This window comes from Macaca fascicularis, chromosome 3 (assembly GCF_037993035.2).
Source record: "Macaca fascicularis isolate 582-1 chromosome 3, T2T-MFA8v1.1".
Lineage (NCBI taxonomy): Eukaryota > Metazoa > Chordata > Mammalia > Primates > Cercopithecidae > Macaca > Macaca fascicularis.
The window spans coordinates 5,208,317-5,230,589 of record NC_088377.1 but is presented as its reverse complement, the minus strand read 5'-3'; the positions used below and the strand labels follow the sequence as shown (position 1 = coordinate 5,230,589).

Sequence of the window (22,273 nt, the reverse complement as noted above, 5' to 3'; positions counted from 1 at the left end):
AATGAAGATTACCATCCCCCAGATCGAGAGAGAGAAGTGCAGTATTAGACACAGACTGATCAAACACTCAGAGGTTTCAAAAGCAAAAGTGACGAAGTCTGAGCAAGACAGAAGGTTCCAGTCAAGACAGTGGGATTGTGGGATTGCCTTCACCTTCCAGACCGAGGGATCCTTGCCCTCCAGCTAGTCAGCAAATGCACAGGGCTGAGCTTTCATCATAAGGGGACTTGGGCAGGCCATCTGTGATCTCCTCAAACTGCAAACAGCCCACCTAATTCCCACCCGGGCAGGGATATCCCTCTTCAACATGCTAGAATGGATGTTGCTGCTAACAATGACAAGCAGGATTTGTAGGTCAGAACTCAGAAATGCTTACATGAAACATGCCTAAGTGAAAAATAGGGTATGTCTGCTGCCTTCAACCACGTGAAGTCCACATGTACACTGTGTATAGTAAAAAGAGATGGAGTCACACATAGGGCTCTCATGCTTAGGGAAAGTGACCAGCACCTAATCAGGAGATAAAGCAGCACACTGACCTGCTGAATGCTCTGTACTGCAGAATTGGTCTCGTCGCCTACGCTGCCTGTGAATTCGGTCTCTTTCTCTGAGTATTCGCTGAAGGTGGCGTCTTCGGGCACCGGAGCGCCCGCCTCCTCTTCTGGCTTCTGCTTTCTCTTGTGACTTCGCTTGGCAGCTTTCCCATGCTTCCCTTCGGCCAAATCCTCCTGCTCCAGAGTCAGCTCAGGCTGCAGGAAAATCAGTTTCAGCCAAGAACCAGGTTAGTCGGTCACGTCATGCAGCAGCCAGGACAGCCCCAGCACTGCCCTGGACATACTCTCGAATCAGTGGGGAGACTCGTGGGCCACCGAGCTGCCACAGGAAACAGAGTGACCACAGCTGGGTCTTGTATTTCTAAGGATCGCGGCAAGTTCCTTTAGTTGCACATTAAAAAAAAAAAAAAATTATATATATATATATATATATATATATATATATATGTATTTTATATATATGTTTTTTTTTTCTTGGTTTTTTTTTTTCTTTCTTTAGTAGAGAGTTTCACCGTGTTAGCCAGGATGGTCGCCATCTCCTGACCTCATGATCTGCTTGCCTCGGCTCCCAAAGTGCGGAGATTACAGGCGTAAGCCACCGTGCCCGGCAACAAGTCGTATTTTTAAAAGTTGTATTTTATGCTAAAATGTAAACACTTTTTAGAAACCTTTCAAGCCACTGGGTAAAGGGGAATGTTTCCACCCAGGTGAGCTCCTAGAACAAAGCTAAAAATGCTTTCAAATCAGGTCTCTCTTCCCCAAGGCTGTAACAAATCCACTGGAAAAAAAAAAAAATTGAATTAAAATAGATTTGACCACAAAAAACTGCAGGGGAAAGGAACCAAGGGCCCAGCTGCAGTGATGATGCCAGTGGATCCCTGCACACTTCCCTGCAAGTGTCCAGGGTGCTGCTGGGCTGTGACCACATCTTCTGAACCAGGCTAGCTCTGCAGCCAGACTCGCTCAGGCTCACAGAGGCTGTGGGGCAGTGGTGGCTGGTGAGTGGTCACCTGCCACTCCTCTCGGGCTTCCTGTACCGTTCCACACGACCTGGTCCTAACCCAGTGGCAGACAGACCCAGTGTGGGCCTACATCGTGGTCATGGTGGGACGTCCCTTCCTCCCTTCCCCCCATGCCTGTGACTTGCCAAGGGTAGAAATGGCCTGTGGGTTCTGGGGCTGAGGCTGGAGCTGCCACACGTCACTCAGCCGGACCCAACCCCCCTCATCAAGACTGCATTCTAAAGCGCTATTTCAGAACAAGAGGCATACATGTGATCTTAGATCTTCATCATTCTCTGAAATAAAAGCATTTTTGCTGACTAAAAATATAGTATTAACTAAAAATTTCTTAAACTAAGTTCATCTAATCGATATGTTTAAGCTTATTTTGCTTAGAACAATTTAATGATTGTTCCAATTTTTTTTTTTTTTTTTTTTGAGACAGAGTCTTGCTCTGTCACCCAGGCTGGAGTGCAGTGGTACAATCTCAGCTGACTGCAACCTCTGCCCCCTGGGTTCAAGCAATTCTCCTGCCTCAGCCTCCTGAGTAGCTGGGATTACAGGCATGCACTACCACGTTTGGCTAAGTTTTGTATATTTAGTAGAGACAGGGTTTTTCTATGTTGGCCAGGCTGGTCTTGAACTCCTGACCTCAAGTGATGTGCCTGCCTTGGCCTCCCAAATTGCTAGGATTACAGGCGTGAGCCACTGTGCCCAGCCAATTGTTCTAATTTCTTTTTTTCTGGAAAACATCTGTTTTCCAAAGTGAGATATACCAGTATTCAACAAACTGAGGTCACAGAAACTACAGAAACGAGGAGATGATCTAAAAGGTTCTGAGGGGAAGAGAAGCCAAGAAAACAGGTGACCCCAGCCACAGGCTTGCCCAGAGTTGCTCCCTCCCGGCCTGTCCAAGCCCCTCAGGTCTCTTCTGCAGGTGTCCACTTGCCCCAATGTTTCTGAGCCCTCGGAGCCCTGTGCCACTCACCTGGACAATGCCAATGGAAGAGGCGTCGATTGTGGTGGTCTCTGGGAGGTGATCCAGGTCATCGATCCTCACCGCGAGCACCTATGAGGAGCACAGGGCATGAGCTGGGGGTCAGGGTGCTGCTGATGCAGGCGGGAACCCAGAAGCCACACATGCCTTGGGACCATCTGCACCACTCCTGCCCTTCCCTCCCAGGCATCCCTCACACTTCCCAGCATCCCCCACACTTCCCAGTCTCCTCTGTTCAGTTCTGACTTCGAAACTGTGTCCAGAAGCCCAGGGCTCATCCTCACCTCTTATTTCACGCTCCCGCAATGCTCTTGCCCCTGTATCATCTCACATCCACTCCCCCCGGGGGGGTGGGGGAGAGACTGTATCCTCCCTTTTTGGCCCCACACCAAAGGGGTGAGGTTTCAGTGGTGCTTCTGTTATCCAAGGAAGACCACAACAAGGTAAGATACGGTAGAGTAAACCTGTTCTATGAGGAATCGCCAAAAATGAGACATTTGTGCCTTACACATCGTGCTTTTCAGTTGAATCCATACACAAGTGCTTTCATTTGTTGGTTTTGCGATGAAGTGATGCCCTGCCCCTACCTTCCCTCCGATGGCCACACTGAACAGGGTTCTCAGCACACCCCGTGTGCCCACAGGGCCCCTCCCACCAGCTCAGTGCATCCTGCCCAAAAGTAAGTGACCTTCATTGCTCACACCCAGCTACAGCAGTTGTGTTTGTTCTTGTGATGACCTAATTAGACCATAAGAAAGACAATGGAAAACAAGTACAGAGGCAGCTGAACATGTGGGGAAGGCGTGATAAAGGGGACGGGCTTAAAATTAGCAAGAGCCTGCCTGTAAGGATGCTTCACCCAAACAGCTTTGCAAACACCTTTAAATTTCTGATCAACTAAAGGAAGTTAAAAATGGAAAAGTAGACCATGCTTTGTGGACGTAACTCATTTAAAAAAGAAGAGAAGTGCATCGTTAAATTTACATTCCATGACTAGGTCTGGGCCCCTTCGTGGAAAAGATGGCAAACAAAGGCTGGCCAGTAAGTGTTTTAAGTTAAGAAATCCTGCAATGGTTTTGAAGACTCCAGTGTAACTCTCATTGACACTGAGCACAGATCTATACTGTGACACTCGCAAAGGACCCTGAGCAAAAGCAACGAGACTGCTGTGGATGCACTCTCCACTCACCACCACCACCGCCTCTGTCATCAGTATCGTCACCACAACCACCTCCATCACTAACACCATCACCACCACCTCCATCACGATCATTGCCCTCATCACCACCACCATTGTCACCACCATCCCTATCACCATTACCATCTCCCCCACCATCACCACCACCACCAGCACCACCATAGCTCATAGAAGAGGAAAACCATAGATTGGAGTCACAAAATAGTATCAATCCTAAAAGATTCCGAATCTCTAAGTTATGCCTGTTTTAACTAGTCCAACAGTTAAACTATAACTAGTTTAACTTAACTAGTTAGTCTGACTCCAATGAACACCTTCCTCCTCCTGAATCTGTGGCATCACCAATGGGGACAGGCTCGGGGGACCCCTGATGTCCCACTCTCAGCCAGGCCTCACTGCGGCACACAGCTACACAAAGCTGACCCGAGTCCCCTTCCTTCCCCTCACACTGCTGTCTGGGGTTGTCTCTTCCATACCCTCTATTCTAGTAATCACTTTGCGTATCTACTTCTCATTTTTCTGTTTCCTACCCAGACTGTAAAGTCCAGGAGGGCAGGGATGGACTCTGGCTGGCTGGCCCATAGGCATTTGTTTGAGTTAATGTAGGGAGAAACAACTGTGAGATGATCAAAAGGAATGACACAAAGAGAGCACAGGGTAAAAGGCTGGAGAAACAAATTGGTTCGAGAACAAAGACAAAATCCCCCCGCACCACCTTCTCTGGGTCTGGAAGGCTTTCCTCTTGAGTCACTTGGTTCTGTCTGGGTTGGGCTTGAGGGGAGTGGGGATAGGTAACACAGCCCAGCTGAAGGAGTGGAGCACAGAAGGTGAACATGCAGTCAGGCCACCTTAGGAAGTGGTTTAATCCTGGTGAGAGGACTCTGCCTGACAGTGTTTCTAGGAGATGCCTTTATCAGTACGGCCTCTCCACCCAGCTATGCACATCAAAACTCTGGTGTGCAAAAGTGATGTGCACACTATCAATACGCTGAAGTCTATAAACCCACACAGTCATGGAAAGGAACCGCCCAAACGCCAGCCTTGCTCACGGGCTGCTGCCTGGGCTGTAGGGCCTGCCCTGCCCCTGGGGCACCAAGGTGGTCCTGGCGCTTCGGGTTCCTGCTCCCCCGCCTCTGTCTAGGAAAAACACCAGCTGGCCACTACATGAAAAGGGAAGCAATGGAACTCGGGGGAATCCAAGCTCCCCACTGAGCAGGGCACAGGGCAGAGTATGCAGGCACAATCCCCTGGCTTCCCGGACCGGAGAGCAGGCTGAGTCCCGGCACCACCCTGGGAGCCTGATCAGGCTGCAGAGGAACAGGAACACACCGATGTCCCAGATCACCCCCAAACTAGGGAGCCGACGGACTGATGCCGCCCGAAGCAGACGGTTCTTTCCCAATTCCAAAAGGAAGCCACTTTCATTATAGGGGATTGGAAAATAGAAAAACGTGAAGACAAGAAATTACCCATAACTTCAAGAACACGAGAAAAATCACCGTGGGATGTTTTGCTTCCTTCTTTACCTGTCTCATTTATGTGAGTATTACCCACAATGTGTGTGACGTATATCGTGTATATACACACATTATGTATGTGCACAACATATACTGCTCTTTCACGTATGTAATGAGCATTTCACAATTTTATTTCGGATCCGTGTAAGCATGTGTGTGCAGGCAAACACACTGCTAAACCATCACTAATTGAATCACATTCCTATTGCAGGATGTGGAAGGGTTGGAATAATCATTTATTAAACACTCGAGAAATACTGTGATGCTGCCTTCAACAAAAACATCCAACGGTGAGGGCAGCAACTCAAGCCAGCCGGCCAGTGTGGTCACTCTGAATCTAAAACCTGACCCCTCGACAGGCAAAGGATGCCATCCTCCGCCGCTACCGTTTGTGTTTCTGCGATGCGCAGTGAGCTGAATGCCTTTCTGTGTGTGTTTCACTATGGCTGTTCTTCCTGCATGAGCTCCCTTCTCCGTGTACACCCTGAGTGCGCCTTGCGTGTTTCTCAGCCAGTGCATGCTATCGCTAATGTTAACAGGGTCTATCTGCCTAAGACCGTCACGGCCTATGCAGATTTATTATTATTATTATTATTTTTTGAGACGGAGTCTCACTCTGTCACCCAGGCTGGAGTGCAGTGGTGCAATCTCAGCAGCTCACTGCAACCTCCGCTTCCCAGGTTGAAGCGATTCTCCTGCCTCAGCCTCCCGAGTAGCTGGGACTACAGGCTCCGGCCACCATGCCCAGCTAATTTTTGTATTTTTAGTAGAGACGGGGTTTCACTATGTTGGCCAAGCTGCTCGATCTCTTGACCTCATGATTCACTTGCCTTGGCCTCCCAAAGTGCTGGGATTACAGGCGTGAGCCACTGCACCCAGTCCAGATTTTTCATTTTTCCTTTGGCCCATATTTGTTCTGAGTGCTTATGGAGTCAAACCTGTGTTCACAACTCCTTTTGCTGCTTTTACGCTGAGAGTCTACTCTTTTCTGTGACCTGACAACCAAGTTTTCCCCTGGTTTTTTCAGGGTACTCCTTCTTAAAGCACATTTAATTATGGAACATCCCAGCCCTTCCTGTGGAGCAGGCTTTCAGGGCAGTTGGGCTCTGCCTGCATCTGTACAATTCCCCCTCCCCATCCTCAGTGTCATACTCGGCCCCAACACCACATGGGGCCCCCATTTTGCATATTTAGTTCCGTGAGTGGGAAGAACTGGGGGAGTGGCAGGGCTGTGCTTCCATCTTACCATAATTTCAGGGAGGATGTAATTTATAACCTTAGCAAAGGTCCGCCTGAGGCTCTCCTAACCTCTCCCAGGCACTCACTAAGCGCCTCCTATATGGTGGCAGACAGTGTCAGTCACAGAGGTACCTAAGACTCAGGCCCCGCCTCCAGTACTTGGGGTCTGCAGAGGGAGGTGGGCCATGTGCCAGCGTGGGGGTGTCCGGTGCATGGCCCACTGGTGGGGCACGGAGGGTGCACAGCCACCAGCTTACCTCAGGGTGCTTGCGCCGCATGTGTCTGCTCATGGAGGCCCTGGTGGACACCTTCGTCCCGCACAGCTGGCAGCTCTGCGCCTCCACCTTGTCGTGTGTGAGCTGAACGTGCTTCTGCAGCATGTATTCGGTCACGTACTTCTTGTCACACACGGAGCACGTCCACTGCTTGCCCACTTTTCACACACACGCAGACACACATGCACGTGGAAAGGAAGACACAGGTCACCAGTGCAGCCATCCCAATGACCCTGGCCTGCTGCACGAGGCAAGAAGCCTGTCACGCCCTGCCCATCCTGAGAGGGCCGGTGCTGGTCCCCGAGCACACGTGAGCTCAGAGCCTCTGTCCCTTGGGGAGCACTGCCGGCAGCAGCTGCATCACTGCACCAATATGAGAAAATTCAAGAAGCGATACTTGGCCGGGCGCGGTGGCTCAAGCCTGTAATCCCAGCACTTTGGGAGGCCGAGACGGGTGGATCACGAGGTCAGGAGATCGAGACCATCCTGGCTAACACGGTGAAACCCCGTCTCTACTAAAAAATACAAACTAGCCGGGCGAGGTGGCGGGCACCTGTAGTCCCAGCTACTCGGGAGGCTGAGGCAGGAGAATGGCGTGAACCCGGGAGGCGGAGCTTGCAGTGAGCTGAGATCCGGCCACTGCACTCCAGCCTGGGCGACAGAGCGAGACTCCGTCTCAAAAAAAAAAAAAAAAAAAAGCGATACTTGACAGCCGTGGTCGGCTGATCTTTAGAGGCCAAGGGGCCACCATGAAGCCAAGACACCACTAAATGTTCTGGAACCGTCTAGATAAGTTGTTTCCACCCCCGCAGGCACTCAGACAGCCCCGGCAGCCTGCCGCATGCAGCCCCGAAGGCTCCTTCAGGCTGCGCCTGCTTACCTGTGTGGATAAGCTTGTGGGTCTCCATCGTGTTCCTCTCGCTGAATGTCTTCCCACACAATTCACACATGAAATCTTTAATCCCTGCAGAGAATGGCGCACATAACTTCCTATGTTTAATGAGTGTTATAAGTCCACATCAGTCTTCTCCCTGACATGTCCTAGGAACTGCAGAACCTTCAGGAGAAGGTGAATTGCAAGAAAACAGTAGACAATGAACGCTCATCTCCAGCCTCAGCCGGCAAAGTGTGGCTTGGAAAGTTTATGCTTCCATGGTGACATTTCATATCAAAAAAATGAAATGTGGGAAAGGTTGTCTGAGAACACAGAGAGTGGAACCCACAGAGAAAAACGATGGGAATTTCTTTAAAGCATTAATGTATCCACACCTCCCTTAGTCCAGGAAGCTCTTAGGCAGCATGTGATACGACAACGAGAGAGGAAACAGCAACTGAAATCGGGATCAATGGCCAGGAGGGCACAGATGCGCCAAGCATAAGAGAGAACAGAACTGCCGTGCTCAGACAAAATAAATGTGATTCTTCAAAACTTGACTAATTCAAATGAGAGCTGATGCCGGGCACGGTGGCTCATGCCTGTGATCCCAGCACTTCGGGAGGCCAGAGGAAGATTGCTTGAGTCCAGGAGTTCAAGACCAGCCGGGGCAACATGGCGAGACCCCGTCTCTACAAAACTAAAATAATGAGCTGGGCATGGTGGTGTGTGCCATGCAAGGGATGCCTTGGTCTCTTCTGGGTGCACTATGGCTTGGCCATTGCCCTACTGAGGCTACAGATCTGACCTTCCGGCACCTTCCCTAACACAAAAGATGACAAGCAACCTTGCATGCACATCCCTGGCCCTTGTCTGGTTGCTATTTCTTGTGCACATTCCTGTGGGAGAAACAGCTGAATGGGAGGGACATTTAAGGACTGACCAGTCTCCCAATGCCTGAGGTGAGCTGTGCAGCATGCACTGCGGTTGACAAGGCGGGGGGGAGGGGGGGGGACCTTTTGAGACACATGGCCGCTCACCATGGCCCCAGGAAGCTCCCTTGGGGAACCAGGCACTCACTGGGAGTCACAAAGAGGAAGGGTCTCGAGGTGTGTCTCTTCCCCCACGGGCCCACCTGGCTTCCCTATGCAGTGAGTGCCGTGGCTGGTGCGGCCCAGGCCTCGGACTCACCGGTGTGCCGTTTGCAGTGCTTCAGCATGTTGACCTTCTGCGCGAACCTGCGGTGGCACTCTTTGCACTCATACTCCTTGATGCCCTTGTGCAGCTTCATGTGGTGGCGCAGTGCGTGCTTGGTCTTCATACCTTCGAGGACACAGCGAGTCAGAGGCAGCCACACCCCCATGCAGCCCACCTGGGGGCCCATGCCCAAGACCTTGGGGCAGGCACAGACATTGGCAGTACCGGTGAGGGCGTCGGCCAGCCCCCGAGGGTCCCGGTCAGTCCACTAGCAGTGAGACCTGGGAAGTGACTGTGATATCAGGTGCACTCACTCCTGCCAGGGCCTGGCCGAGCCCTGAAAAGGCAAGCAACACCAGGGGCTGTGGGTAAACATCCCTGCGTGCCCATGGCAACCTAGCAGGAGAATTTGGTGAAATAGATTAATATAAGTATGACTAAGGATTCCTTTCAACCTTGACAATATGAGTGATGATTAGGATTCAGACACTAGATGGTTTCAAAAGTGGTTTTCAGTCTACCTTTAAGAAGCCAATCTAAGAAGGTGAAATACTCCAAAGCCTCACTTATGCAGCCAGTGAAGAGAGGATGGCCCTGGCATAGGGGCTGAGTCAGAGGGCACAGGGGGCTGGCAGGGACAGCACTGTACAAAGCCCTCCACAGGGACATGGGCAAGGGAGGCCTGGTACACCTGCCCGGGAGGCTGACACGCACCAGGGCACAGGGAGACCCAGCCCAGAGGCAGCCTCCCCCACCCCAAGGAGGAGCCTTCACTGTGCCTGCCCAGGGCAGTGGGCAGCCTGCATTCCCAGGCCCCCATGTTCCCTCCACATTTGGGGAAGAACTACCGAGCCTGAACACAGCTCTGTCGTAAGCTGGTGAATGGTTCTCCTCCAATTCCACCCTCACCAAATGCAGGGGTGACTGTCCACCAGCTCCTGCGAGGCCAGGCCAGAAGACCTCCCTGGCTAAGAAAACTGCGTGGCTGGGCCAGCAGGGGGAGCAAATGCCCCGCGATGAAGCCACGCCGCCAGCACACACAGCTGCAGGGCTCCTGCCCTCGGGTGGGGACGGCACCTGCAGGCCTATTACCAATGACTGAAGAGTGATTGCACCTGAAAAAGTTACTTTTCATCTTTCTGATTAAAAAAAAAAGTGCCGGTCACTGCTGACACACCCAGACCCCAGCACCTCCCTCTTCCTGCTTCTGAAATGAACATATTCCAAATTTCAAAACTAATACACAGTCATAGAAAAACCAGAAATACAGAAGAGATGGCATCTCCACCTTCTGACCTCCCCACCACAGCCAGCGTTGGTGACAGTAACGTTTTTCCTTCCATTTAACAATCTGCCAACAGTTTCAAAATAAACACAAGTGCCACACAGAGTGAAGCTTGTTCTACTGGGATTGTGATTCAATCTGTTTACAAATTACCATGGGGAAAATTGACGTTTTTTAAATACTTAAAATTTCCAAACCCAAACAGGGCATGCCTTTTGTATAGCTTTCAACACCTGGTGTCATATTCTCACCAGCCACACTAAGTTCTTGCGGATCATTCCTGAGTATTTCAAGGCCCATGATGTGATTCTGAACATGTTTTCCTCCCCACGTGCAGAAAACCTACTGGCTGGGCCCCCGCCCCTGCCTGCTGGTGACAGGCTCTCACGACTTCTAACAGCCTCCCACTTGGTCCCCAACACTTAAGTCCCTGGTCAGGGCTAGAGTTTCTGGAGAAAAAAATGTAAATAATATGCAACACTGTTTCTAGGAACACTGTAATAATAATTGACTATAAAAAGACAACCAGAAACTATAAATAGAGGGTCTGGTTATATGAATCCACATGGTGGAATCGTACCAAGGGTTTGAAAAATAAAATCAGGTAATATTTACATGTTCTGATATAAAAAGATCTCCAAGATGTATTTTCAAGTTAAAAAAAAAAAAGCAAAGTATCAAAAAAAATAAGCGCAAGCATGTGCTAGTATGTACTAGCACCTGTTACATGACAACAAGATGACAATACTGAAATTTGGTATTATGTAAAATAAATCTGGCAACTAATGTATTAATGCCAGCATCTTATTTCAGCTATTCAGAATTCATTTTAAAAAACCATGCAACTAAATAATTAACACATTTCAAACACTAAAATCTCTACATAAAATGTGGCTTTATCCCACACCCCTCACCTCCCAGGGCACCTGGTGGCATTTGGGGACCTGCAGGGGACCCAGGTGTGGCTCCTCTCTGCCTAAGAGGCCTGGCCCTGAATAAGGCCCCACCTCTGGCCCTCCTGTTTCTACACGCTACTCAGGACCCCTCCAGCCAGGCTCACCACAGTGTGTTAAACATTTTATTTCTTAGGGGCATTGGGGAGGAAAGGGAAGCAGAGGTGGTGAAAGGGGCTGGGAGCTTAAGGCAGACGGGGACAAGAGCAAGCCAGCCTCTCACTAAGGCCGGCAGACACTGCTACCAACATTCCGTTCAGAGAAACCACCGCAGTGGCTCTGCGAGGACTGGCTGGGATTTGAGGGGAGAGTACCACCACCACCTTCTAGACCTGTCTGTATTGTTTAAAAAATACGTCTTGGTGAGGTGCATGCGCTGCTTTTTACCACCCACGTGCCGTCCTTGCGCAAAGTTACCCTGGAGGAGGGGCAAGAGCCTGCGCTGGCCTCTGAGGCGAGGAACCGAGGGCCAGGAAGTGGGGAAAGGAAATATCCCGCTTCTGGCCTTTTCTGCAGGCAGTTCTTTCAGGCTTTGACATGCAGCGTTATTCTACCGGGGCTTATAGGGGTCATCCGGTGAGTGCAGTTCATCGGGCTCCTTGTGTTTCCTTCACACTGTCACCATGACAGCATGAGCAGGGGTCGCCTGACACAGCCCAAGACAGACCTGCTGCTCCAGAACTTTTAGGAGGTTGTTTTTCAAAACAGGAATGGGTTACAATTATGACATGCACTGGAATTATATTTCTATTTTGCTTACTAATTTGAGACATTTTATTTACTAGGTTTGTTATTAATGAATGTTCTGTCATTACAATGAAGATTCCTCGGCCGTGGTGAATTCCTCTCTGACCACACAGCCAATTCTAGTCTGCGTAGTGAATACGCTGAGGGTTTTGCATCTACTTTCTGACCCCGTGGTGGTTTTGAATCATTCTGTACTTTAAACAATTAGATCCTGCATTTTTTTCCTGCTTTTAAAATGATTTGTTTCTGCCTTTAAATTTATCACATCTTTCTGCTTTCTGGACTACTTGATTTTTCTTGCAGGTTACTGATTTAAATCCTGCCTCGAGTCCTTCTTTCCTTTTAAGTGAGTGAGTGAAGCCTATGGGCTTCCAGGGCCACACTCTGGCAATGCCTCTCACACTATGCTCGATGTGCCAGTTCTCAGTCATGTCCCCTTCCAGAGTCCTGCAGCTGGGCGGCCTGGTTGAGCCTGGCCCGTGGCCCCCGCACCTGCACCCACCTTTCCCACACTCAGCGCACAGGTACTCGCGGACGTTGTCATGCACACGCATGTGCTCCTTCAGCATGTCCTTCCTGGCGAAGGACTTCCCACACTGCTCGCAGGCGTGGCTCTTCACACCTGAGAACACAGGCATCCACAACTCAGAGCCGAGGAGCTCTGATCTGCGGTGGCCGCAAAAAGGACGTACCAAGGAGAGGGGCCCAGCCTCCCCGACAGCTGGAAGTGCAGTGACAGGGATGGGGTCGCCTCTTCAGCAGCCTCCCCAGAGCCCTCCCGGGGGTCCTATGGCTGGAGTAGATCCCTGAGGACCTGCAGGGGTAAGGGGGCAGGGGGCACTGGGCTCTGAGTAGCAGGGCTGATAAGGACGGGAAAAGATGGAGAAACAGAGGAAGGCACGAGGGAGGCAAGGTGCGACGGCTCTGTGTGTAGAATATGTGGGATGTAGGATGTGGGGCCCCACATCCTGACAGACACGCACCTGTGTGGATGAGTTTGTGGCGCTCCAGGTTCCCTATGCTGTTGAAGATCCGTCCACAGATCTCGCAGGGGTGGATGTACCTGAAACCAGAGACAAGCTCAGGATGGCTGCACAGCCTCGGGGCTCCATGGCAGCGAGGGCGCTCTCCCCAGCACCTTCCTCCGCAAAGATGAGGCAACAAGGTGCCACGGGGATGATAAAAGCAGCAAATATTTGAGCCTCTGCCACGGGCTGAATCTTAACGCCCCCAATTCCTACATCGAAGTCTTAATCCTGGCACTTCAGAATGTGACTATGTTTGGAGATGGGGTCTTTGCAGAGGTGATTACATGGAAAAGAGGCCATCAGAGTGGTCCCTGACCAATCTGACCAGTGTCCTCATAAGAAGATGAGATTGGGCAGAGACATGCACAGTGGGACGGCCCTATGAGGACACAGGGAGAAGAAGGCATTTACAGGCCAAGGAGAGAAGTGTCAGAGGTGGCGGCCCTGCTGCCACCATGACCCCTGAGCTCCCGCCTCCAGGACTGAAGATGGTAAGTGTCTGTTTTTTAGGCTGTGCCGGCTGTGGTTCTTCGTTAGCGCCCCTGGACGGGACTGTTTAGTCACTCACTCAGCAGACCGCTTGGGTTATGGGCTGTATGTCCGATGTGGCCTGGCATTAAACCTAATTGCTGCAGGAAAAAGCATTTTGGGTCATTCTGTAGGCAGGGCAGGAACCTTGCTATTTTCCTGTAACATGGCCAGCTGGTGCCAGGAGACTATGTGGAAGCACAGGATAAACCCTGGCCCTGCCGCCCCTCGGCCCTGCCGCCCCTCGGCCCTGCTGCCCCCTAGCCCTGGCCCTGGGACCCAGAGGATATCACTTGTTCAAAGCTACAAATGGCTCCTTAAAACATGTGTCTCTTTGCAAGGAAGCATGTCCCCTCCCTCCTGGCACAACCCAGGAGCCCCCAACCAGGCCTCACTTTTGCACGTTGGGGTCCGGCAGGTTTTCGCGGTGGATGACCATGTGGGCGTGGTAGGTGGCCTTCAGCGCGAAGCGCCGGTTGCAGATGCTGCAGCCGTAGCCCTTCTCCTTGTGCACCTCCATGATGTGCTTCAGGTACTCCTTCCCCCGGCCAAAGGTGAGCTGCAGGCCGGGTGGACGGGGCACTGCTGACACCCGCATGAGCTCCCTGGTCCTCTTAGCTAATGAGGTTGTGTCCACAAACCAGTGCACCCAACACGCCCTGAGGACCCACGGCTCATGCCAGGGCAGAAGGGACTCTGAGAGGCTTGATGGGGAACTTTTCCGAAGCCATAAGGCCTTATGCCCAAAACTCAGAGCACGGTTCTCCTCGGAAACAAACCACTCTCCTTTTTGATGAGCCCCTTCCATGCACAGGGGAGGCCTTGTGAGGGCTTCAGGCCTGAGCGGGGAGGAGGAGGGGGAGGAGAAAGGGAGAGGGGAGAGGTGCCCCAGCCTGCAGCCACTACAGCCACCTTCTAGGAGTCTGACCCCCACACTTCATGTGTGTGCCTGAACCGTGTCACAAGGCAAGTTCCTGGAGTGTGCCTGTGAGACCCACATAGGCCATCCCTGAGCACCGAGGTGGCATGGGCTGGCCTTCCCACGCACAGGTGATGGACAGGCACCCAGTCTGCAGTAGGACCACTGGCCTGAGCCTTTGGGGAGGGAGGGCTGCTTCCAAGATCCACAAAGGCACCTGCTGTGTGGGGCCTGCAGCCTTGAAACTACCACGTTCCTTTCCAGACCACCCAGGCACTGCGGGGCAGACCCGCCATACCTGGCACCGCTTGCAGCTGTACTTGTGAGGCTCTGAGTCCGCGCTCTCGTCAGAATTGTCGTCGTTTTCTTCTGAGGAGATCCCGATCTTACCGATAAACTCCTCCCTCTGGTGGTCATCCATCAAAGCGATGTCCTGGAAAACAGCCAACACTTCCGGTTTCTAACAGTGCAGCAGACGCTTCACTCAGTTACCTATACCCCAGGGACAATCAATCATTTCCCCAGATGCAGAAGAAATACCTCTCTGATGCCCATGACGGCCCTAACGAGCCACACTTATGCCCCAGTCCATCCCAGCTTGTCCCCAGGGGTCCCCACCTAAACGCCAGAGCTGCCCTCGCTCTCCACGCCGCCCGTGGCTACCTCTCACATGCGCCCAGCAAGATCTCAATCTGTGCCCAGGGCCAGGCACTGCTGGGGAGTCCCCTGAGTGGGTCTCCCATACCACCTGTTACTTCTTCAGTTCTTGATCAGTACTTCTCCCGCCCTTCATCACACCCCAAGTCCTCCCTGCTCCCAGAGCTTCCGCTCTGTTCCTCCCTTTCCTCAAAGGCGGGGAGGGATGCAAATGCCAGGTCCGGGATGGGAAGCAGCCACGGCGGGGAAGCTGGGCCTGGCAGCTGGGCCACAGGAAGTGAGGCCAACGCAGTCACAGAATTCATTTTGGAGAGATGAAATGTGGCTAGTTGTCAACTATTTGGAGACGCTGCTGTAGTCTGAATACTTAAACCTTCCCAAATTCCCATGTTGAATCCTAACCCACCAGGAAATGGTATCAGGAAGCAGGGCCTCTGGGAAGTCATTAGGTCATGAGGCTGGAGCCCTCAAGAATGGGATTTGGGGTGGGGCATGGTGGCTTATGCCTGTAATCACAGCAGTTTGAGAGGCTGAGGCAGGCGGATCACCTGAGCTCAGGAGTTCAAGACCAACCTGGCCAACATGGTGAAACCCTGTCTCTACTAAAAATACAAAAATTAGCTGGGCATTATGGCGGGTGCTTGTAGTCCCAGCTCCTTGGGAGGCTGAGGCGGGAGACTTGCTTGAACCCAGGAGGTGGAGGATGCAGTGAGATCTTGCCATTGTACTCCAGCCTGGGTGACGGAGTGAGACTGCGTCTCAAAAAACAGAATGGGATTCAGGCCCTTATAGAAGAGGTCCCTACCCTTCTACCATGTGAGGACACAGAAGGTGCCATCTATGAACCAGGAAGTGAGCCTCAACAGACACTGAATCTATGGGGGCCTTGACGTCCAGCCTCCAGAACGGCGAGCAGCACATGTCTGCCCAGAAGCTGCCCCGCCTGCAGAATTCTGCTATGGAAGCCTGAGCTGACTGTGACAGACACTGGCCCGGGGGCCTGCCATGAGCATGCCTGGGTGAGGGCAGCACGCGATCGACACCTTGAAGTGGACGTGGATGTGGTCCCTGAGCACGTCCACGCGGAAGAACTTGCGCCCGCAGATCTCACAGGTGTACTTCTTGTCGCCGTGGGTAAGCAGGTGCTTATTCATATTGCTCCGGCAGGAGAACACCTGTGGGCAGAGGAGCCGCATGGTGAGGGGCTGCGGCGTCTCATGATGGGAAGGAGCCTCTCCACCAGGCTCCTCCAGGGAAACCACAACCCGGGACAGAAGCACAACACTGTGCTCCAGGCCTTGGTCTCAACAGTTCCTCAGTGTGCAAGAGATACAAATAATCACTGATGCCAGGATAAGGGTTACGCACTGAATTATGTAAACAGGTGCTTATGTTACAATAGAAAATTGACCATTTGCTAGTCTTTATTATAAATGTTAGTTCAGCTCCATTTTTTTAGCTCATGTAAATATTTCCCTAGGGTGGACTATCAAGGAACCAGTAAGTCACAGAAATACCTGCAATTTTCTGAAAGTAGATATCAAAGAAGAAAGCTAGTTACCCCCTTGGCTTTTATACCGTGTTTCATGCACATTCACAATGTCCCTGATTTCTTGCTCTGGCATGACGGGTATGGAGATGCACCCGTTCATCCAATACCCATCCCAGGGGGTCACCTCTGTGACCAGGGCTGGGGTTGGCGCTGGGAATACCGTGGTCCACATGACAGATGTGGCCCCACTGGCACAGAGCAGTGGACAAGGCTGGCGGCTGAGACCACTGCGAGGGCCCTAGAAACCTCAGCACCCCACAGGGCTCTGCGGGCCTCTATCTGGATAGCCATTCCCAGTGGCCAAGTAACGCGGGGTGTGACCTCGTAGAGCTCACCTGATGCCCACATTCTCAAGAAAAGAACGCAATAGATAAATGAAAAGGAATGAGTGATTCGCTAGGGAGAAGATGCCGGCATCTCCAGGCAACATCTCCTTCCAAGATGTGCAGATGACTTACGGGCTGACAGCACTGTGCCCCATCCCAGGGACACTAGGTGGGGCAATGCGACAGGGTGAAAGGTGAGCAGGAGAGGACAGAGTCTGCAGGTGTCATGGTCTTTACAGACAGACTGGGCTGAAGACGAGAAATAACTGGAAACAAAAATAATTCAGTCATCCAAACTACAGGCTATTTCACTACGTACCTCAACCCTCAGTGGGTATTCAATAAACACTGCACAGAATAAAAACGTGTTTGGATGTCAGGCACCGAGCTGGTTTTGCACATACGATCTCTCAACAGCATGGAAGGCACTTGGGGCCAGTACCCCCCAAGGGGCAGAGGTCAGTGGGCAGAGAGACCAGGGACGGGGAACAAGGGGCACAGGCTTCGCCCACCTGTGGCCTGTGCACAGCTGGCCCAGCTCGCAAAGGTGCTCCAAACTCACCTGCTCTACCCCAGCCCTGCCCCTCCAGCCCGCAGTCCGGAGCGTCACCTGGACCCCCAGCCACACCGACCTGCTCACTCATTTGCTCAGGCTCCTGGTTTGAAAAAAATCAGGAAACTTCATATAAAAACTGAGATTTCCGTTTTGTCTTTAAAAGGTCAAAAGCTCGGTGATGGTACTGCATGCTGGAAGGCAGGACAGCGGGACAGTGACAGAAGGCCGCCTGCGGGGCCCGTGCTCCCAGCTGCTGAAACGCTGGAGGAGCGTCGCTCTGGGGCTCATGTGAGCTGTTTGTGGCTGAGGCATCCTCCAATCAGCGGCTCCGAAAGCCACCTGAGTGACATGCTGGAGCTGCTGGGCCCAGAGCCCACTTGGGATCCACTCAGAACCCTTACTTTGCAGCATGAGCTTTGCATCCTGTTACAGACAGTTCCTAGGCCTCTGAGCACAGATGCCATCTTACAGTCGCCTGAGTGAAAGCTAAGTAACGAAGAAGTGAAGTCACCTCCAGTCACACCCAAGGTGCTTATGCACAGAACTTGGGGCCATGGCAGCCTGACAGCTGTGAGTGCCACGGTGTGGGCCCTGGGCTCTCCCGGGAGGGGCAGCGTGTTTGCTGGATGTTTAGGATCCTGCATCTCCACCAAGCAGCCACGTGTGGGAATCCCTTGCTAGTGCCAGGATGGTCCCCTCACTGCGCAGCCCTCGGATGGATGTGCTCCCATGGATGACATCACCCTTTCCTCACTTGGGCAGCGCCGGGCATCCACTGAACGTGCCTGGGACACCTGCCATGGGATCGGTCACGCTCTAACTTACAGAACGCCAGCCATCCACTGCAGAGGAGACCGGCGTGACAGGCAAAATAAAGCCACTGGATCTCCCTGCATCCTCCTTCATTGTGCCCCAGTCCTGACCACAAGGTCACTGTCTGAACGATGCTATACAAGAGAGCGGGAGCCAGGGAGTAGCTCAGGTGGAAAATCATTGCAAAGAGGAAAAGAGGCTGTCCAGGAAGAACCCTTCTTTCTCAGCCCACTCACTGGAAACCCATCTTAGGTGCCAAAGAAATCCAAATGGCAAGTGTTTAAAATGGGTGGACACCAGTTTAAGACAACCTGAGCACCCATCGTTACCCCCCAAATCTTCCCTGCAATACTCTATAAGTACAGCTCATAGAGTCTTAACTGAAGAAGATGATGTGCTTTCCATCTCAGCTTCCGATGCGGACCGCGAGCGTTACCTTGCCACACACCGGGCACCCGGAAGGCTCCTTCTTGTAGCGGACCAGGTTCTCCCCGCCGGCCTCCAGGTCCTCTCGCTTCACCCGCCGCACTCCTGAAATTGCCAACCCCACCAGCAAGACAGTGAATACACTCAGAACACACGAAGGTCCATCAGATCCCACTTCAGCCAGTGTCCTTTCCAGTGCATGGGAGGACAGGGCTGTCCACAGTGGGGACAGAAGCCTGGCGGTGTAAGTAACACCACCTGCACACAGTTTGGCATCAGCACGAACCGCCATTCCTGAAGCAGCCCCAGGGAAGGAAGGGAGATGGCACAACGTATGTGGCAGCTGCAGACACAGTTCTCGCATTGGAAACATTTGGAAATATAAGGGCATCGAGTGCTAAATTTTCCTAAGTGGCAGAGCAATGATGAGCTCCTATGGAAGAAGGCATTTCCACTCCATCTAAAGGCTCAAAGCCAACTTACGGTCTTATAGATGGCAAAATAGGCAGGCATTTTTTATTTAAAAGATACCAATATTCATCTCTCGCAAATTAATGTCAAACCAACATCAGGCTGGTAAATAAAACCTTTATGGTTTTGAGGCATATTGTTCCAAATTGGAATCAAGACAGATTTCTTTTTTTTTTTTTTTTTTTTTGAGACTGTCGCTCTGTCACCCAGGCTGGAGTGCAGTGGCCGGATCTCAGCTCACTACTAGCTCTGCCTCCCGGGTTTACGCCATTCTCCTGCCGCAGCCTCCCGAGTAGCTGGGACTATAGGCGCCCGCCACCTCGCCTGGCTAGTTTTTTGTATTTTTTAGTAGAGACGGGGTTTCACTGTGTTAGCCAGGATGGTCTTGATCTCCTGACCTCGTGATCCGCCCGACTCGGCCTCGCAAAGTTCTGGGATTACAGGCTTGAGCCACTGCGCCCGGCCCAGATTTTTAAATGTTCATGCAAAACAGGTAAGTTTTGACCAAAAGAGAGAAGCCCACTTCTCAGGATTTCTACATTGCCGACCCATTCTGGGAGCATTCCTGCCTGGCCAGGTGTAAATGCAGAACCGGACTTAAAAATGCTCAGCAAGCTGGACGTTGGACAAATGGACCATTCTCCAAAGGCTCCCGGCATGACAGACACAGGAGTCTGAGGAGCAGCTTACACCAAGCTCCGATATGAGGGACAAATCCATAAAAGTCACAAAAGCATGAGTTTACTTCCACATAAGATGACCCGAGTTACGTTAAATTGTAAAATGCAACCCAGCCACACTGCATCCCTGGAAACAGTTGACTTCTGGCACCATCCATAGCTACCGGCATTCATGGGCGCTTGCTATGTGTGGGGTGCTGTGCGAGAAGTTTCAAGAACAGGGTCTGGTTCAACCATCACAGCAACCCTAGGGGTTCAGGTCTGAGTACTGTCTCCCCTGTGTAGGTGAGAAAACTGAGGCACACTAGCTTGCTAAAGTCTACCCAGTCACTAAGTGGAGTCCAGGTTTGATTCATGAAGCCCTGAGGATATCACCCAAGGAACCACAAAGAAAAACGTTGTGGGTCTTTATGAATCAACATGAAGAAAAGAGTCAAGTAAAAAAGGAAAGTGCTAAAATGTACACAGGACACAATTCCGGCCTTTTTTTAAAAAAGGGACAAAGGCACATGTGTATGCCTATTTGGATGGACATGGTTATACTTCATTTTTTATTTTTATATATATTTTTTGAGATAAGGTCTTGCTCTGGAAAACAGTGGTGCAAGCACAGCTCACTGCAGCCTCGACCTCCCAGCCTCAAGTGATCCTCCTGCCTCAGCCTTCTGAGTAGCTGGGTCTACAAGTACGTGCCACTGTGCCCAGCTAATTTTTTGTAAAAGCAGAGCCTCGCTATGTTGCCTGGGCTGGTCTTGAACTGCTGGCCTCAAGAGATCCTCCAGCTGCGGCCTCCCAAAGTGCTGGGGTTCCAGGCATGAGCCGCTGTGCCCGGGAGGGTTATACTTTACACAGGACTTTGTGGTCTCACATCTTCTTTTCAACAAGCATATACTTCATTTGTAATTATAAAATAATTTTTTCCAAATTTTAATGAAAGGGTGTTTGCTACTCTTAGTTGCTCTTGTACGGGTTTTTCCCACTTTCTGTCATATTGAAAGCATTTTTCACAATATCTATATCTTTGAAAAAACACTTCTAACGACAGTAAAACACTCGACCCTAGAAATCGTCCAGTGTTCTTAACTCCTTCCCCAGTGTGGAACATTTAGGGTATTTCCAACTGCTTCTCCTTGCGCATAGCAGGTCTGACACCTGTGTCTCAGCTCCTTGCTCTCCTGAGACAGGTTCTCAGAAGAGGATGAGCCCATCGCATGGTGGGCGTTTCCAGGCAAAGGAGCAGGCAGCTGAACTGCTCCCCCAAAGGCCTTGCTGACCGCGCCACCCTGCCCTGCCCCACCCCACAGGAGCTGCCTCTCCCGGCCCACAGCAGGTGCACAGGTGGCCTCACCTTCCAGGTGCCGGCGCTGGTGGTCCAGCATGACGTCCTTGCGGTAGAACATCTTGCTGCAGACCTCACAGGCAAACTTCTTGTCGCCGTGCTTCTTCTTGTGCTTGGAGAGGTTGCTGTTGGTGGAGAAGAATCTGAAACACATCTCACATTGGAACGTCTTGTCATCTGTCCAGAGAGCAAACAAACACACAACGATTTTGTGGTAAATAACATCTCATGCAGGCACGCACGTGTGGCCTGAATGTCAATAAAGCGTGGGTGACGGGCATGAGAGTCACAGGGGATGCGTGGCCAGGAAGAAAACAGCACCTGTGTGTCACACGCTGTCCACCCCAGGAACACACGATGCAGAGATGGGACCCCCAGTGCTTGAAAAGCAGACACGGAGCTCACCTTTCATCACCAAGCAACGCCAGCCACCTCCCTCCCAGGCCACCCTGTCCCACAGCACCTGGGGACGATGGCTCCACTCCTGTCAGGAAAGCTGCCCGGTCCAAAGCTTCCCCTGGGCCTGCACTCTCCAGCATAACCGACTGACAGAATGACCTCCCTACCAACCAACCCACCATCCGACCAACCGACCACCCGACCAACGTGGCCGCCCCCTGCCCCCAGGATCCCTGGTGTCGGCCCCTCCCAGACTCCTTCCCCATGGGCGGACATCAATGTGCCCATATTCCCCCACTTCACCCAAATCCTCCTCAGCACGCACACAATCACACACCACACAAATACAAATACACTCAACGCACACCACACACATGCCCCAAATAATCACACACACCACACACACAAACACCTCACAGAAATACACAATCACACACACCACACACACATGCCCCACACAAATATACAATCACACACAGCACATACACACCACACACACACCCCACAGAAATACTCAACACCACATCTAAACGCATATGCATGCCCCCCACACATAATCACACACCACAAACACACAACACACCACACACATGCCCCACAAATACACAATCACACACACCACACGCCCCTCACACAATCACACACACCATACACACACCACACACACATGCCCCACCCAGATACACACACACACCACACACACACGCCCCACAGAAATACACACACCACACTCAATATACCA

The 22,273-nt window shown here is 51.7% G+C and overlaps 1 protein-coding gene across 6 annotated transcripts in view; it reads right to left on the bottom strand.

Moving 5' to 3' along the window:
- Window positions 1-22,273, bottom strand: part of PRDM15 (PR/SET domain 15) — a 76,346-nt gene that overhangs the window by 3,926 nt on the left and 50,147 nt on the right. For 4 of the 6 annotated variants that reach the window (XM_005548635.4, XM_005548636.4, XM_005548637.5 and 1 more), the window contains 12 exons: window positions 21,142-21,309; window positions 18,653-18,747; window positions 16,013-16,144; window positions 14,611-14,745; window positions 13,789-13,952; window positions 12,821-12,900; window positions 12,340-12,459; window positions 8,847-8,978; window positions 7,662-7,745; window positions 6,764-6,939; window positions 2,544-2,624; window positions 540-749 (listed from right to left, as the gene is read on the bottom strand). In XM_005548635.4, coding sequence (XP_005548692.2) covers window positions 540-749; window positions 2,544-2,624; window positions 6,764-6,939; window positions 7,662-7,745; window positions 8,847-8,978; window positions 12,340-12,459; window positions 12,821-12,900; window positions 13,789-13,952; window positions 14,611-14,745; window positions 16,013-16,144; window positions 18,653-18,747; window positions 21,142-21,309 — 1,577 coding nt within the window. Of the gene's footprint in view, window positions 1-539; window positions 750-2,543; window positions 2,625-6,763; window positions 6,940-7,661; window positions 7,746-8,846; window positions 8,979-11,840; window positions 12,460-12,820; window positions 12,901-13,788; window positions 13,953-14,610; window positions 14,746-16,012; window positions 16,145-18,652; window positions 18,748-21,141; window positions 21,310-22,273 lie in introns of those variants that run through there. The other 2 variants (XR_012431974.1, XM_074033978.1) reach the window with 2 other exon arrangements.